This window comes from Cynoglossus semilaevis, chromosome 8 (genome assembly GCF_000523025.1).
Source record: "Cynoglossus semilaevis isolate Cse_v1.0 chromosome 8, Cse_v1.0, whole genome shotgun sequence".
Classification (NCBI taxonomy): Eukaryota; Metazoa; Chordata; class Actinopteri; order Pleuronectiformes; family Cynoglossidae; genus Cynoglossus; species Cynoglossus semilaevis.
The window spans coordinates 11,005,977-11,018,476 of NC_024314.1; the positions used below are offsets into that span (position 1 = coordinate 11,005,977).

The following is a 12,500-nucleotide window of genomic DNA, read 5'->3' on the forward strand; positions in this document are numbered from 1 at the left end:
GGGGACAAACTTGCTGACTGTACAATAAACTTCTGTCTCGACAAGTCAGACACTCTTTTATGAGCCAACTGACTAACGTCTGCTGTCGACAAAGTTTTAAAAAAAAGTTCCTGAAATATGAAGCCATAATAAACAGAACTCCACTGGTCAACACTTCAAACAGGACCATTAACCTCTGGTCCACTTGGATGAAACCCAGGCTGGAGAGTCTTGGTGCACACCGACCATGGACAGAACGAGTTCAACACTTTCCGCCGTGAGTCAGCCCACACTTTAGAGCGCAGCGGCTTTGAACAGGCTCTTCTCTCAGTGCTGCGTTTAAACCCACACCAAACCTCAGGTCCAGGCCATGCATAAAACATCAGTGCAATTCAGAAATGTTCAGAGAGTTGGGCCTCGCTGTGTCCTCCTCATCATTAAAAAGCACAAAACATGTATATTGCATAATCTGAGAGTACAACATAATACGACTGCTTAATAATTTACTGCAGTTCCTGATTAATTATTAGGGGGCAGCCTTGGCACTTATCGCCCTTTTCTTCTTCTTATGTAAACGGGGGTGGAGGGTGAGAGCTGAGGGTGGTAGGTGCTACACTGACATTTTTATCAGCAGTGGTTTTAAATAATTCTACTTTTCACCACAGTCTAAGGAAAATATTAAAAGCAGTGAGTATCTAGTCACTCAGTGGTGCGCTAGCAAAATAGCAAATTAGCACTGTGTTAGCGGTGCGCAACAACGCAATGATTTATCTTGACATCAACTGTATGTGTTTTGTTTGTGTTTTTCAAGGTTTTTTCAATTATTATATTAATATTATTATTAAATTATTATTAAATAATTATCTCTACAACTGGATGTTTTCAAACTATTAGGTGGTGCAAAAACAGAGGAAATATTTGTATTCCAAAAGCTTTGATGACTCTAGCAAATATCCTTTTTTGGGGGGAAAATAATTAGATAAAAAAAAGCATCAAAGAGTGTTGTTCCACTTCCACACAGCAACAAATTTGCACCATAAAAAGTGCAGTTTTCCTTGGATGTCACTGATTACAGCTCCAGACAGGTAAACAGGAGCCAGGCTAAATTCAGCAGACAAACGATGAGCACATGTTCACACTGACGCTGCTCGAAACAAACATCACATCATCATCTGACTTCATGCTGTGTGAACTCTCTGAGGACCACGGTCGCTATATACGCAGAAGTACTACATCATTTCTGAATACCTTTTTTTGTAGTCACACCCAGAAATACTAGAGTGAGATGAAAAAAGACATGAAACAGTTTCCTGTCAAAGCCTGTGAGACAGATGAGCGACTCCACTGAGTGAAAAGATGCAGCGATAGAACAAGGGACAGATGAGGGCAAGAGACGCCGAGGGAAAAGGAACATCAGAATGAATGTTCTGTTGTCTGGACCGGTGAGGCCAGGGCTGAGGAATGGACTGTAAACTGCAGCAGTTTGTTTCTGATGTTGTTGTTCTGACCCCACTGACTCTCAGCAGTCACATCAACACAAAGTTGACAGATGTGTAAATATGGGTGTAATGCCAAGCTGGGCCACTGACTGATTACTGGTTAGGACCTGGCACAGTCGGTGTGGTTGAGTGTGTGTGTTCCTGGCGCAGCTATGCCACAGCAAATGTGGTTTACAGTTAGAAAACTGGCTACATGTTAGCTAAATGTTTCCTGTTGGTTATGATGTGAGCCCAAAGAACATGTCTTTAAAAAGTACAGACATGCTGTGATAAAGAACAGATTAAAACCACAGCCAACGACAGGGCAAACATCAACTCAAATGCTTGCAAACATTGAACAGGCGGAGGCCAAAGCTTCATTACTGCAGAGTTTCTTAAACACCTTTATTGATTGATTAAAAGTCACCGCAGCCTGACCTGCAAAACGTGGGCAGGAAGCAGCTCGCTTCCCACCAGGAACTGAAATATCACAGCTGAACTCCTCTGTAGTCTTGGCACACATCTGCACTAACGCTCCATCTGCAGCGCAAGACAAGTTTTGAAAAAAATGGCACCTCGGAAAATTTTTCATTTGTCGAAGCACGAGTGTTCGAGTGTGAAAACAGTCTTATCTGGTTTCATTCTTGATAGTTTCGGCACCAGCGCAGTTAAAACTCCTGCCTTGTCAGATGTTAGGTGACGTGTGTGAAAAAACCTGGAATTTAAACCCACATCCAGATGATAGTTCTGTGATTCACCTCCTCTGTGAAGTCTCCCTGCTGATGATTCCTGACAAGGTCCTGTCAACGCAGGAGATTAATGTAATCACAGGGCACTGACATGAGGACGTCAATGTCAGTGCAGATAATCTGTGTGTGTGTGTGAGTGTGTGTGTGCGTGAGAGGGGTAGAGTGTGTGTTCAACGTCTTCTCACAAAAGTTTCTCCTCTGATGTTAGTCCAAACGGCAGCAGCTGCTACTTTATAACTTCTGCTGTTTCCTTACACAGGTTGGTGTGATTTTTTTTAACATGTGTGTGTGTGTGTGTTTGTGTGAGACAGGATGAAAGTGAGAGGAGTCCTTGGCATGTAACACAGTGTTTGCTCTCATTTCCCCTGCTACCTGATCTCCACTGACGGTGCGGGCGTTTCATCCTCAGCAGAGCGGCGTTTGAAGGTCTCGCTCACCCTGACGTTACATCACCACTATTTCCTCTCATTTACATTTCTCTGTCATCTGCTGCATGTAATACACTCTCGTGGTATGTTGTGTGTGTGTGTGTGTGTGTGTACTGGTGTAGTTTACAGTCAAGCCCCTAAAACACACTTAATCTAGCTGCAATTAACTGCAGGCAAAGAAGGACTTTCAAACTCCGTACCAAAAGACAGAGGACTGAACCAGCCAATGAGTGACCTTCTGGCTGTTATCTTTATTTTTGCGCCAATCAGACAAAAAAAGATGACTGTAACTTTGCCAGCCTAACAATGTCCAGTCACATGTCCCTCGGTCAGTCGTTGGCGTCTAACTAGTTTTCAGACTTTTACAACATTTTCCAGACACTGCACTTAAAATGAAGCGCCCGTCGTTAAAACGCTGAGTCTCATTTTAGCCTGAAGGGAAATGTTCTGCCAGACTCCAGTAAAGACAACACACCAGATCAGTGGTCCAGAACAGGAGGACGATCCAAATAAGGGAATCAGTCATGGCTAAAGAGCCAAATGGTAGAATGCCTCACAGTCTCTACTTGCTTTCATTTTGTTTCCGAGAAACACAGTGGCTAATAGTGAAACTAACGTTTTAATGGTAATCAAAGTTTCACTGCAGCAACTTCAGTTCCTGTTCTCAGCAGTCGTTCTCTACGGTTTAACCTGTTGGAAACAGATTAAATGATACGTCTAAAGAAAAACAGAGGGAAAAACCAGGGAAGGTCAGAACTTCAGGTCGGCCGTTGATGAAAAACACAAAACACTGCAGAGAAACAGAAACACACACAGACCAGCACAGAGACTACTTCCCTCTTCAAAGACAAGTCCCACACAGTCCAGATGATTGAACTGTCCATAATTTGCCAGGATAACTAAAAAAAAATTTTTTTTTTCCTATTTTCTCATTTTTCCCATTTTCTATTAGAAGTTCATGATCCATTCTTCTGGTAGTTTAGATACTTATATTCTGATTTAGAGGAAAAAAGAAACTAAAGCAAGACCATGTTGCAGTGACCATCAGCTGCCAGCAGGCTCCTTTATATGGTCCCACTGTAAATTGTGTGGTGCCAACTCCATATATAATCACCTACTGTACCATGCCTTATCATTTATTTTAATTTAAATAGGATTTAAATTGACCAAACTGACAAAAATCCCTGAAAGTAGCAACTGAGATCAAACTATTTACATGGAATGCAGGTGTAATATAAAGGAATCAGACGGTGAGATCCTCATCAATGGAAAATATAAGTTTTTTCGACAAGTCATGAAAAACGTCCAAATTCAGCAAGTGTCAAATTTATGCTGGTCAGTGTTTTCTTTTTTTTTTTGTTTTTGCAGGGACTGCAGAACAAGTGTGGAGACTGTGAAAAGCAATGATTCGGACCAGCCTTCAGCGTAATAGGCTTTCAGGGAGCTTTTCAGGACACAGTGACACCGACTGTCTGTGCCTGTGATAGACACCGTCCGTGAAGGTTCTGTCTTTGAAGAGGGGAGGAAGCCGCTGCTGTGGCAGCACCAAATCTAACCAGGCACAGAATCAGGTCAGGACTAAATTACCTCATAAAGGCTACAGGAGGAGAGAGGAGCGGAGGATGAAGAGGTGTCAGAGAAGAAGTCAAAGAAGGAAAAAGGTAGGAAGATATGAGGGGAGCCGACCAACCCCAGAGGACGGAGCGGTAAAGGATGTCGGCAGACGAAAACTAAGGTGATGAAGACCGTCTGCATGGACCTTCATTTGATCATATGAACGCTGGCCTTGTTGGTGAATTTGTTCAAAGAAAAAGGTTTGTCAAAAATTCTTATGACATAAATAAATTAATCAGATGAACTCCCAACAAGATGAATTCCATTTTAAATGTCAGTCAAAAAGTTTCAAGAATTATTAACAGAAATTCTGCTTACAAAAGTTGATTCCTAAATATAGAGCAATGGATTTGTTTTTTGTTTTTTATGAAAATAGTTGGGGTTTTTTCAACTTGTCCTGTGTGGTTGTTGCACAGAAGGTCATAAACAAGCCAATTACACACACTTGCTGCAATGTCAGGATTTGCCACAAGGGGAGTTGAATGACGCAGATGCAGCAAAAATCTCACTCACAAGAGCAATATTAAATAAGGAAGTGACAAACAGCAGTAAACATCTGGTGGAGAGGAAGTTGTCGTTGTCTGATCTCAGTTTAACGACTGAAATGTTACATTTTACAGCCTGATGTCAGTTTTTATAGTTTGACTCAAAGTCGTGGGAAATTATACGATTTACAAGAACAAGAGTTTCACCTTCACTGTGAACCTCTGCCCTGAACAGACAATGGAAAAGATAAAACACACACACCACATGCAGTCATTTGTTGCTTATTATTGATTGGAGGTTTTTGCCGAATGGCCCTAGAGTTTCCATTAGTCTGATGACCTTCACAGTTTGACTGCAGAACGATTGAGAGCACTTGTAAAATAAATTAAACACAGCAATAAGTTTAGTTGGAAAGACGTCACTGCTGTGTTTGAAATGGAACATGAAGCTTGACAGCAGAGCAGACCAACACTATTAACTTTGATTTACTTTGAATCTTTTCACTAAGTTGCAATTAGGTCCATGTGTCAATTTAGTCAATAGAACTGTTGAACATTATATAATTGTTTTCATTTGTCTAAATAGAATATTAGCAGTAAAAGGAAAAAGTCTGAGGCAGAACTCTGTTGTTTTTGGTTGTCACTGAACTGAAGCAGTCGGTAAAAGGGAAACTGACGACGTTTCTAAGCTGCTTTGGATAAAATGAGCTGGAAGATTGAGACCCAACACATTTCAAGCCACTCCAGCAGAATCACCTGCCACTTCAGTCTTCAGCATTTGTGTTTAAAAAAACGCCCATTTAAAAACCCATCACCATCTGGAGCCACACCCAAGTGTAGAGTTTCATCTTCCAGTTGGCTGCTGGTTGATGCTTTGACAGTGAAGCAGCCACTGATTGGTCGATGAACTATGAACCCACCTTGTTTCCTAAGGCTTTCTTGGGTGGGAAGATGAAGGTGTCCACCTGTGGGAACCTTCTCCTCAGGTCGTTGTGAAGCTCCCGGAACTCTGTGTAGCGTCTGTAGACGTTCCACTCGTTGTCCAGAATACGAATGTACACCTAGAAACAGATTAAAAAAATAATCCATATTTGTGCTGCTACTGGTGTAAATGTTCTGTTCAATTCAATACGCTGTGGAATAGTAGGAAGGAAAAATGAAAAACAAACAACAAAACACCAATTTCTGAGTGTCTGCCCCAAAATAGCTGTTAAAAATGACAGTATTTGTGTTCAGGCCTCACAGAGAGACATGTCTGTGTCAACAGACGCCTCTGTGTGACTAGCATACACCACGCACCATTAACTATTTAACTATTTAACTCTCACAGAACTTCTATTTTTAGAACGTCCAATCAAAGAAGAGACTTGATTCAGGTTCATGAAAACATGATTGAATGAAAAAAAGAATGGACACAACTGCTTTCCTTCCTGCTGGAAATGAATAATTTATAAAAAAAAAGTACACACTAACAATAAACAGGCTGAACAGGCAGAAATAGTTTGAGCTTAATCAGACAAAATCTTAAAATCTACCAAAGAAAACCTTAAAAAAATGTTTTTGTCAATCACCAAAACCTACACCAAAGAACAAGAAGAGAAGTTGAAGTCTGACTAATGATACACAGTATGACAGTTAGTCCAAGAAGCTAACATAGCAAAAAAAGTCCTCAAGAATTGAACAGTATTAAATTGTGTAGATATCATTAAAAGAATGAACCAAAAGAACTTGACAAAACCACCAACCAAAGGTATTAAATTGTGTAGATATCATTAAAATAATGAACCAAAAGAACTTGACAAAAATATTTTTTGAGTTCTAATTATACCTTCGAATATCTTTGAATAAAAGCATCTGCTAAATGTAATGTGATGTAATGTTTGTAGCAAATGCAGTAAGAAGCGCAGTAGGTCACAACATCTAAATAAATCTTTTTCTTTCACTGTGCAGACAGACTTACAAAAACTCTTACGCTCTCATCGTGTTATGTTTTTTTTTAATATGGGGAAAGATTCTTTTTTTAGCTAAGATATAATTGTGGACATGACGAAAATAAGATATTTTTGGGGGATAGCTGTGGAGAGAAAAGTGACAGCTGAAAACCTGTGAAGTGTCCAATATGTCTGCATGTGTAATTTTAGACATACAGACATGTCTAGACACTGTCCGTGTCATAAATAGGATTTAAATGGATGTGAAAATCGACAGTGCCACAGCATAGATGTCCAACATCATCTCACATTTACAGGAACATTTCATAGACAGAGACTGAAGAGCAGATTATTACTTTAGTTCCATTTATCACTGGACAGTGAACTGTGGTGCAGACCTTTGATTTAAATCAGTAATATTATTTCAAAATGTAAATGTAAAAAGATGTGGGTTTGACGCCTTTCTTAATTTCTACTTCAAAATGTAAAGCCGCTCTAAAAGCAAAGAAGGCCCTAACCCTGTACTGGTTAGAGTTGGTCAGTTTGTCAGAGTAACACACACCAACATCTGTATACCGAGCCAATCAGGTTTATTAAAAAAGAAACTCTAAAACCAGAGAGAAAAGCACAACTGTTCTGACTCTGATGGTTTGATGGTTCTCTCTCAACAACATTTCATTGGCAGAGGACATCGACCACGGTCCAATAACTGATGTTTATTTTTGGATTGCTGTATTTGTGCTTTTAGGACATTTGCAAGGTTCTGCTAAAAACACAGAGCAACGTGAAGTCCCAGTCATTTGGACGGAGAACTGGCTCGGTCTGGTTTTATCATTTCATCATTTCTGTTTTTCAAACTCATTCAACTGAAGCTAACTGCCAGGTTTGGGACTGAAATGACTCAGGAGTCCATGATGACGGTGGACGTCAAATGTCCCCTCATCACCCAGGTCAAATAAGAGCTGCATTAGCAGGACTGTGGCCGGAGATCAGTCTGATCATCACAGTGATTGTCATCTTAATAATAATAATTACACCAGTAGTAATAACAGTCTGTACTTCCACATTTTCATACGGTGACAGTCTTAGCACAGACGACTTAATCCACTTTGCAGCGTCTCATTGTCACGCTTATAAATGGCAACACATTAGCTCCTGCACACAGCCATCAGCCCTCAGCCTTTTGTGCAGACTTAACTAAAAGATTCCAGCATATATGGGGATTCACCAACTGAAGCATCCCTGGGATATTTGATCAGTACTTATCCACAAATACCTTAACCAACAAATACATGTACAGATCTTGGATTAAGGATTAATGCTCCTCAAAGTGGGGGGCGGGGCCCGCTGGTGACAGATTTGAAAGGTTCAAGTGATGATGTCACAACAGGACTTTTATTTTCTCCAAACAGGAGAGTCTTCAGTGACCAGTGATAGAAGCCTTGGATCAGGTGACGACTCTGCCAAGGTTCTTTTTTGTCCAACTCTACAGTCTGTCCCTTAAGTAGCTGCTTCGAACATCTGGTTGGGTTTCATTCTTCTTGTTTGTTTTGGACACTGATGCAACATTTACCAAGGTATCTGATCAAAAGTTTTACTTTTGTAACCCCCTAAAAATTCAATCTAAGAAGTTCCAGAGTTGGCAACTTGACTGGTTTGAAAAATCTTGAAGAAATTCCCTCTCTCATCCAAAGACCTGCTGTGGTTTTAAAAAACTGAAATGACTTCAAAACAGGTTGTTAAAACTGTTGAATAATTCCAGGCAGATCAAATGACCAGGGTGACTGACAACCTACATTGACCCAAAGCTCAGTGTTTTTAGGGGAGGAATGTTAGAGAAGAGAGTGTAAAGAAGAGAACTGGATTCTCTTTAACTCCAGATTTGAGGAGAAAACACTTCAACTTGAAGCTTCACTCCAGCAAACTAAAAGGTCATGGAAAAGTTCTAACTCTTCTTATTGACAATACTGCATCTTCCACATACAGCACAGAGATTTCATCAATAGAATCTAATGAAGGAGCAGAAGACAGATGGGACGTTCCTGTGCCTCCTCTACAGAACCTTCCTCCTTCCCTGGTACAGCATCATTACAGGGACTGTAGTCAAAAAGTGGCCCTGTCTCTGAGGAGCTGTCTGCACCGCCTTGTTTACTGCTGACATTTTGGATGACATTCCCTAATCAAATTCAATTTCTGATTTACACCACAGCAATGTGGCCTATATTTGACACAGGAATAAAACCAAACTGTCCCACAAGAGCAGGGTGCACCATAAAAGAGATTTAAAATGTCAGTTCATAGATGCTGCTCTCTCCGGCGTCTGTAATAAATGTTTAAAATGTTCTCCCAAATACTGCTCAGACTTCAATAAGCACAGCAGTGCCGGGGTTACAGTGGTCAAGTCCCAGCACTCAGGCAATGCTGAAATCAATGTAATGGTGATGATGTTTGTTCACGTCCTCAAACAAAAGCCCAAATATCCCAGAAAAGGCCGCTGCTGCTGACGTCTTCAGCCCTGGGACATTTCTGTGAATCCTGGCCCTCAGGGGATTTCAACAAACAGGACTCAGGGAAGATAATGATGCATCTCTGCCTCTCGTATCTCCCTTTGAGCAGACATTGGTGGGCTCTCTCTTTTTTTTCCCCTCATCTGACGCCGAGGCTAACTGTGGTAAGAACAGCATGTGAGTCCCATTCCCAGCTCCACAGGAGACCCTCGCTGAGAGCCCTTTTGTTCACTTCACAGCTGGAAGACCACACAGCAGCCGGGTACAAACAAATCGCCTGTTTTTCCTCTAAAGAAAAGGCGTAAGGATGACTCCGAGCGGTCACAGTCAATCAATGGATGAACCGCCGCGGATCAAACCCCATCTGCTTCTCACCTGTGCTGGTTGATCTTCAGGAGGACTTAACACTGACAGAAGGAGTTAATGAGAGCACAGGGAGGTTAGAAAAACCCCACGTCAACCAGGGAAGGCAATTCATTAGAGAGCATTTAAGAGAGAGTGAGACCATAAAAGGCACTTATGTCAAACTCAAGGCCGGCGGGCCCAAACCTGGCCTGCATTACCACTTAAAGAGGCCCACCAAAGCTTAGCTTAGACTATAGGTGACTTAAAAATAACACGGAACAGTAGAAGGTCTACACTTGTGTTTACTAGATGGGTTAAATGCAGGAGTCCAATCCCATCCATGGTGGTTAATTTACATTTCTAATTCTCTAATTCCAAATTTGTTCTATGTTTTGTATTTTGTTTTCTGTGTTTTTTAATTTATTTTATTGAAGAAATGGTTGTTGCAGTCTGTTCAGAGAGCATTGACACTCATAAAATCACATTTTCTCTATGGTGAAATACATTTTGAAGTATAAAACATGTACTATTTACTATGTAGTTAATGTATTAAGTACAGCCTAACTAATGAGTACAAAATAAAAGCTGGAACCAGCCACCAGGGGGCTGAGGTTTGAGAAAACTGTTTGTCAAAGACGTAGTAGTAGAGTAGACGGGAAAAAAACTTTCAAACCAAACTATGTTGTCGTGCATCGCTGGTTTCACCTTCACTGAACAAACCCACTTAAGGAAACACTGCTAAAGAGGAAGACACAGAGAGAGAGAGGATGATTATCACCTTGTCTGCACTAAAGGTGTTTATTTTAGAGCAGCGCTGAACCTGACACCCTGCAGAATTATACACTTTATAGAGTGAGAGGAATGAGATGAGGGAGGAGGAAGAGCAGGAGGAAGAGAAGGAGGAGGAGGAGGAGGAGGAGGAGGGAAAGCAGGCGGCAATCAAGGCACAGGGTGAAAGTTGAAAGAACACAGGTTATTCTTTAAATGAGGAGTTTTTTTTTTCTCGTTGCTATGCTAATGTAGCAAAGCAACAACACACTATAAAATAATGTCAGGCTGCAGACCGACCTTGCAGCCAGAGTTGGACCAGGATGAAATCTTAATGATTGAATGTAAATGTAAACAGTAAACTAATGAAGACAACTCTGTTCTTTTTGGATTCATTACACACAAATACTACTTCAGTATTTGACATGACAAGTGGGGCAGGACGATCGGGAGGACATTTCCATGGTTCAAGTGATGGTGTCACAACTGAACTGTGATTTTCTCTTTTTAAACTTTGTATTATTTAACGTTATTGATTGCATGACATCACTTGGCGTTAGTTCAATACATCTGACATGTAATTTGTCAAGATTTGTGTTGGGGTGACGGGGGCAGGTGGAGGCTTTAAAAAGTCCCATGAACATGCAAACTGCACACTATAAGTCAGATGCCACCAAGGATCGAACCAATGAAGCTTTTGCTGTAAGGCCAGAGTATCAACCACTTTTCCACCGTGGTACCACTGATGGAACTTAAGTTCCCCACGGCCAGCAGGGGATAACTTGAAGTTTTATCGCCCAGGTGGGAAGACGGTCTAAAACCACGGCAGATGGAAAACAGGTCAAGCCTCAGCTCTTCTCTCTAACTCCCCTGAAAACTGCTGCCATTACGGTGGCCTCATCACCTGCTCTGTTCTTACATCATCTCTCTCCATCATTACCGTCTATCCTGCCTGTTTCTCCTCCAACTTGAGTGAAACTTTTTGGAGGAGACACTTTCTCCTAAAATTTTTAACACACAATTTAACAACAAAGTGAATAAATCACTGACAAGTTGCGCTGAGCAAGCCAGGCAGTAAATGACTGAGGGTAAGGGCGGAGTGGAGGATACAGAGGTATTGAAAAGAAGTTTTTAAAAAAGGAGGAGAAGAAGGCAGGATGATGGAGGATGGAGAGAAACAGACACAAATAAACTCTGTGAATGCAGTTTATTGTGAGAATCTGGGGCGAAGGAGCACAGGGAGCAGAGCAGAGAGAGGGAGCCGATGCACGGTGAAGAATTAAGCCCTGGGCCGGGACTGGATCAAATCAGTTATCTGGAGGCTAAGGGAGAGATCGTTAAACTGTGAGAAAGGGCAGAAGAAAAAACACCGGCAGCAGCCGAATACTGACTCTGACCTGGTTTCCCTGAGAGACAAAAAGGCCAAACAAAACTCTCCGTCCCATCTCCCACTATCTGTCTTCAGCAGCCACCAACACACACTGAAAGGTGACAAAGTGCAACAACAGGGCGTCACCTTTCACCTCGACACTCAACCTGGGATTTGTACTAATCCAAAGTGCTAGAGGTCACTATTTAAGACCCCAACGAGAAGGCTCTGACTGGAATGTTCTCTAAAGAAAATAGACAAAATGAGATTTTTGCAGTAAATTGGAGTTGAGACTGAGCTTCAAGATTTAAAAAAGTGAAAAGGACATAAAGCTGGAGACAAGGGGAACATAGTAAATGTTGACCTTTACACAGACTGTGGTACTGGGTGATCAAAGGTTAGCTCATCATTTAGTTGGTGACCTCTCCTTCACCATTGCTCTGCACTGGAGCCAGGACTTAAAGTGCCTGAAATTGAAATACGATGTAAAGGACTGCAGCACTGAAGGTGACATGGCGTCTGTTTGCCCCTGCACCATCCTGAGGGCATTTAATCTATGGCTGATGGATGTGAGACTGAGACGACGAGCGTAATTATGGTCATTATCCCTGTAAAACATTCATCATTAACATCATCACCATTACAGTTATCTCCCTCTGTCAGCAACCGGCCATTATAATCACACATGAGCGTGTGCACTTACTGGGAGTCCTCAACATGCGTGGCAGATTGAGAAAGCCAATGAGAAGGAGCCACATTTAAAGAGCCATCTGTCCGTCATACAACACGCAGCTCATGTACCAAACGACTCGTAAGATCTCACCAACGCATCTGCATGAAATGTAGA

At 41.5% G+C, this 12,500-nt stretch overlaps 1 protein-coding gene across 4 annotated transcripts in view; it reads right to left on the minus strand.

Moving 5' to 3' along the window:
• Positions 1–12,500, minus strand: part of snx29 (sorting nexin 29) — an 87,437-nt gene that overhangs the window by 18,906 nt on the left and 56,031 nt on the right. For all 4 annotated transcript variants that reach the window (XR_003050321.1, XR_003050320.1, XR_003050319.1 and 1 more), the window contains one exon: positions 5,654–5,794. Coding sequence is in view for 1 of the 4 variants with exons in the window: in XM_008314756.3 (XP_008312978.1) it covers positions 5,654–5,794 (141 nt within the window). In the remaining 3 variants the exon portion in view is untranslated. The remainder of the gene's footprint in view (positions 1–5,653; positions 5,795–12,500) is intronic.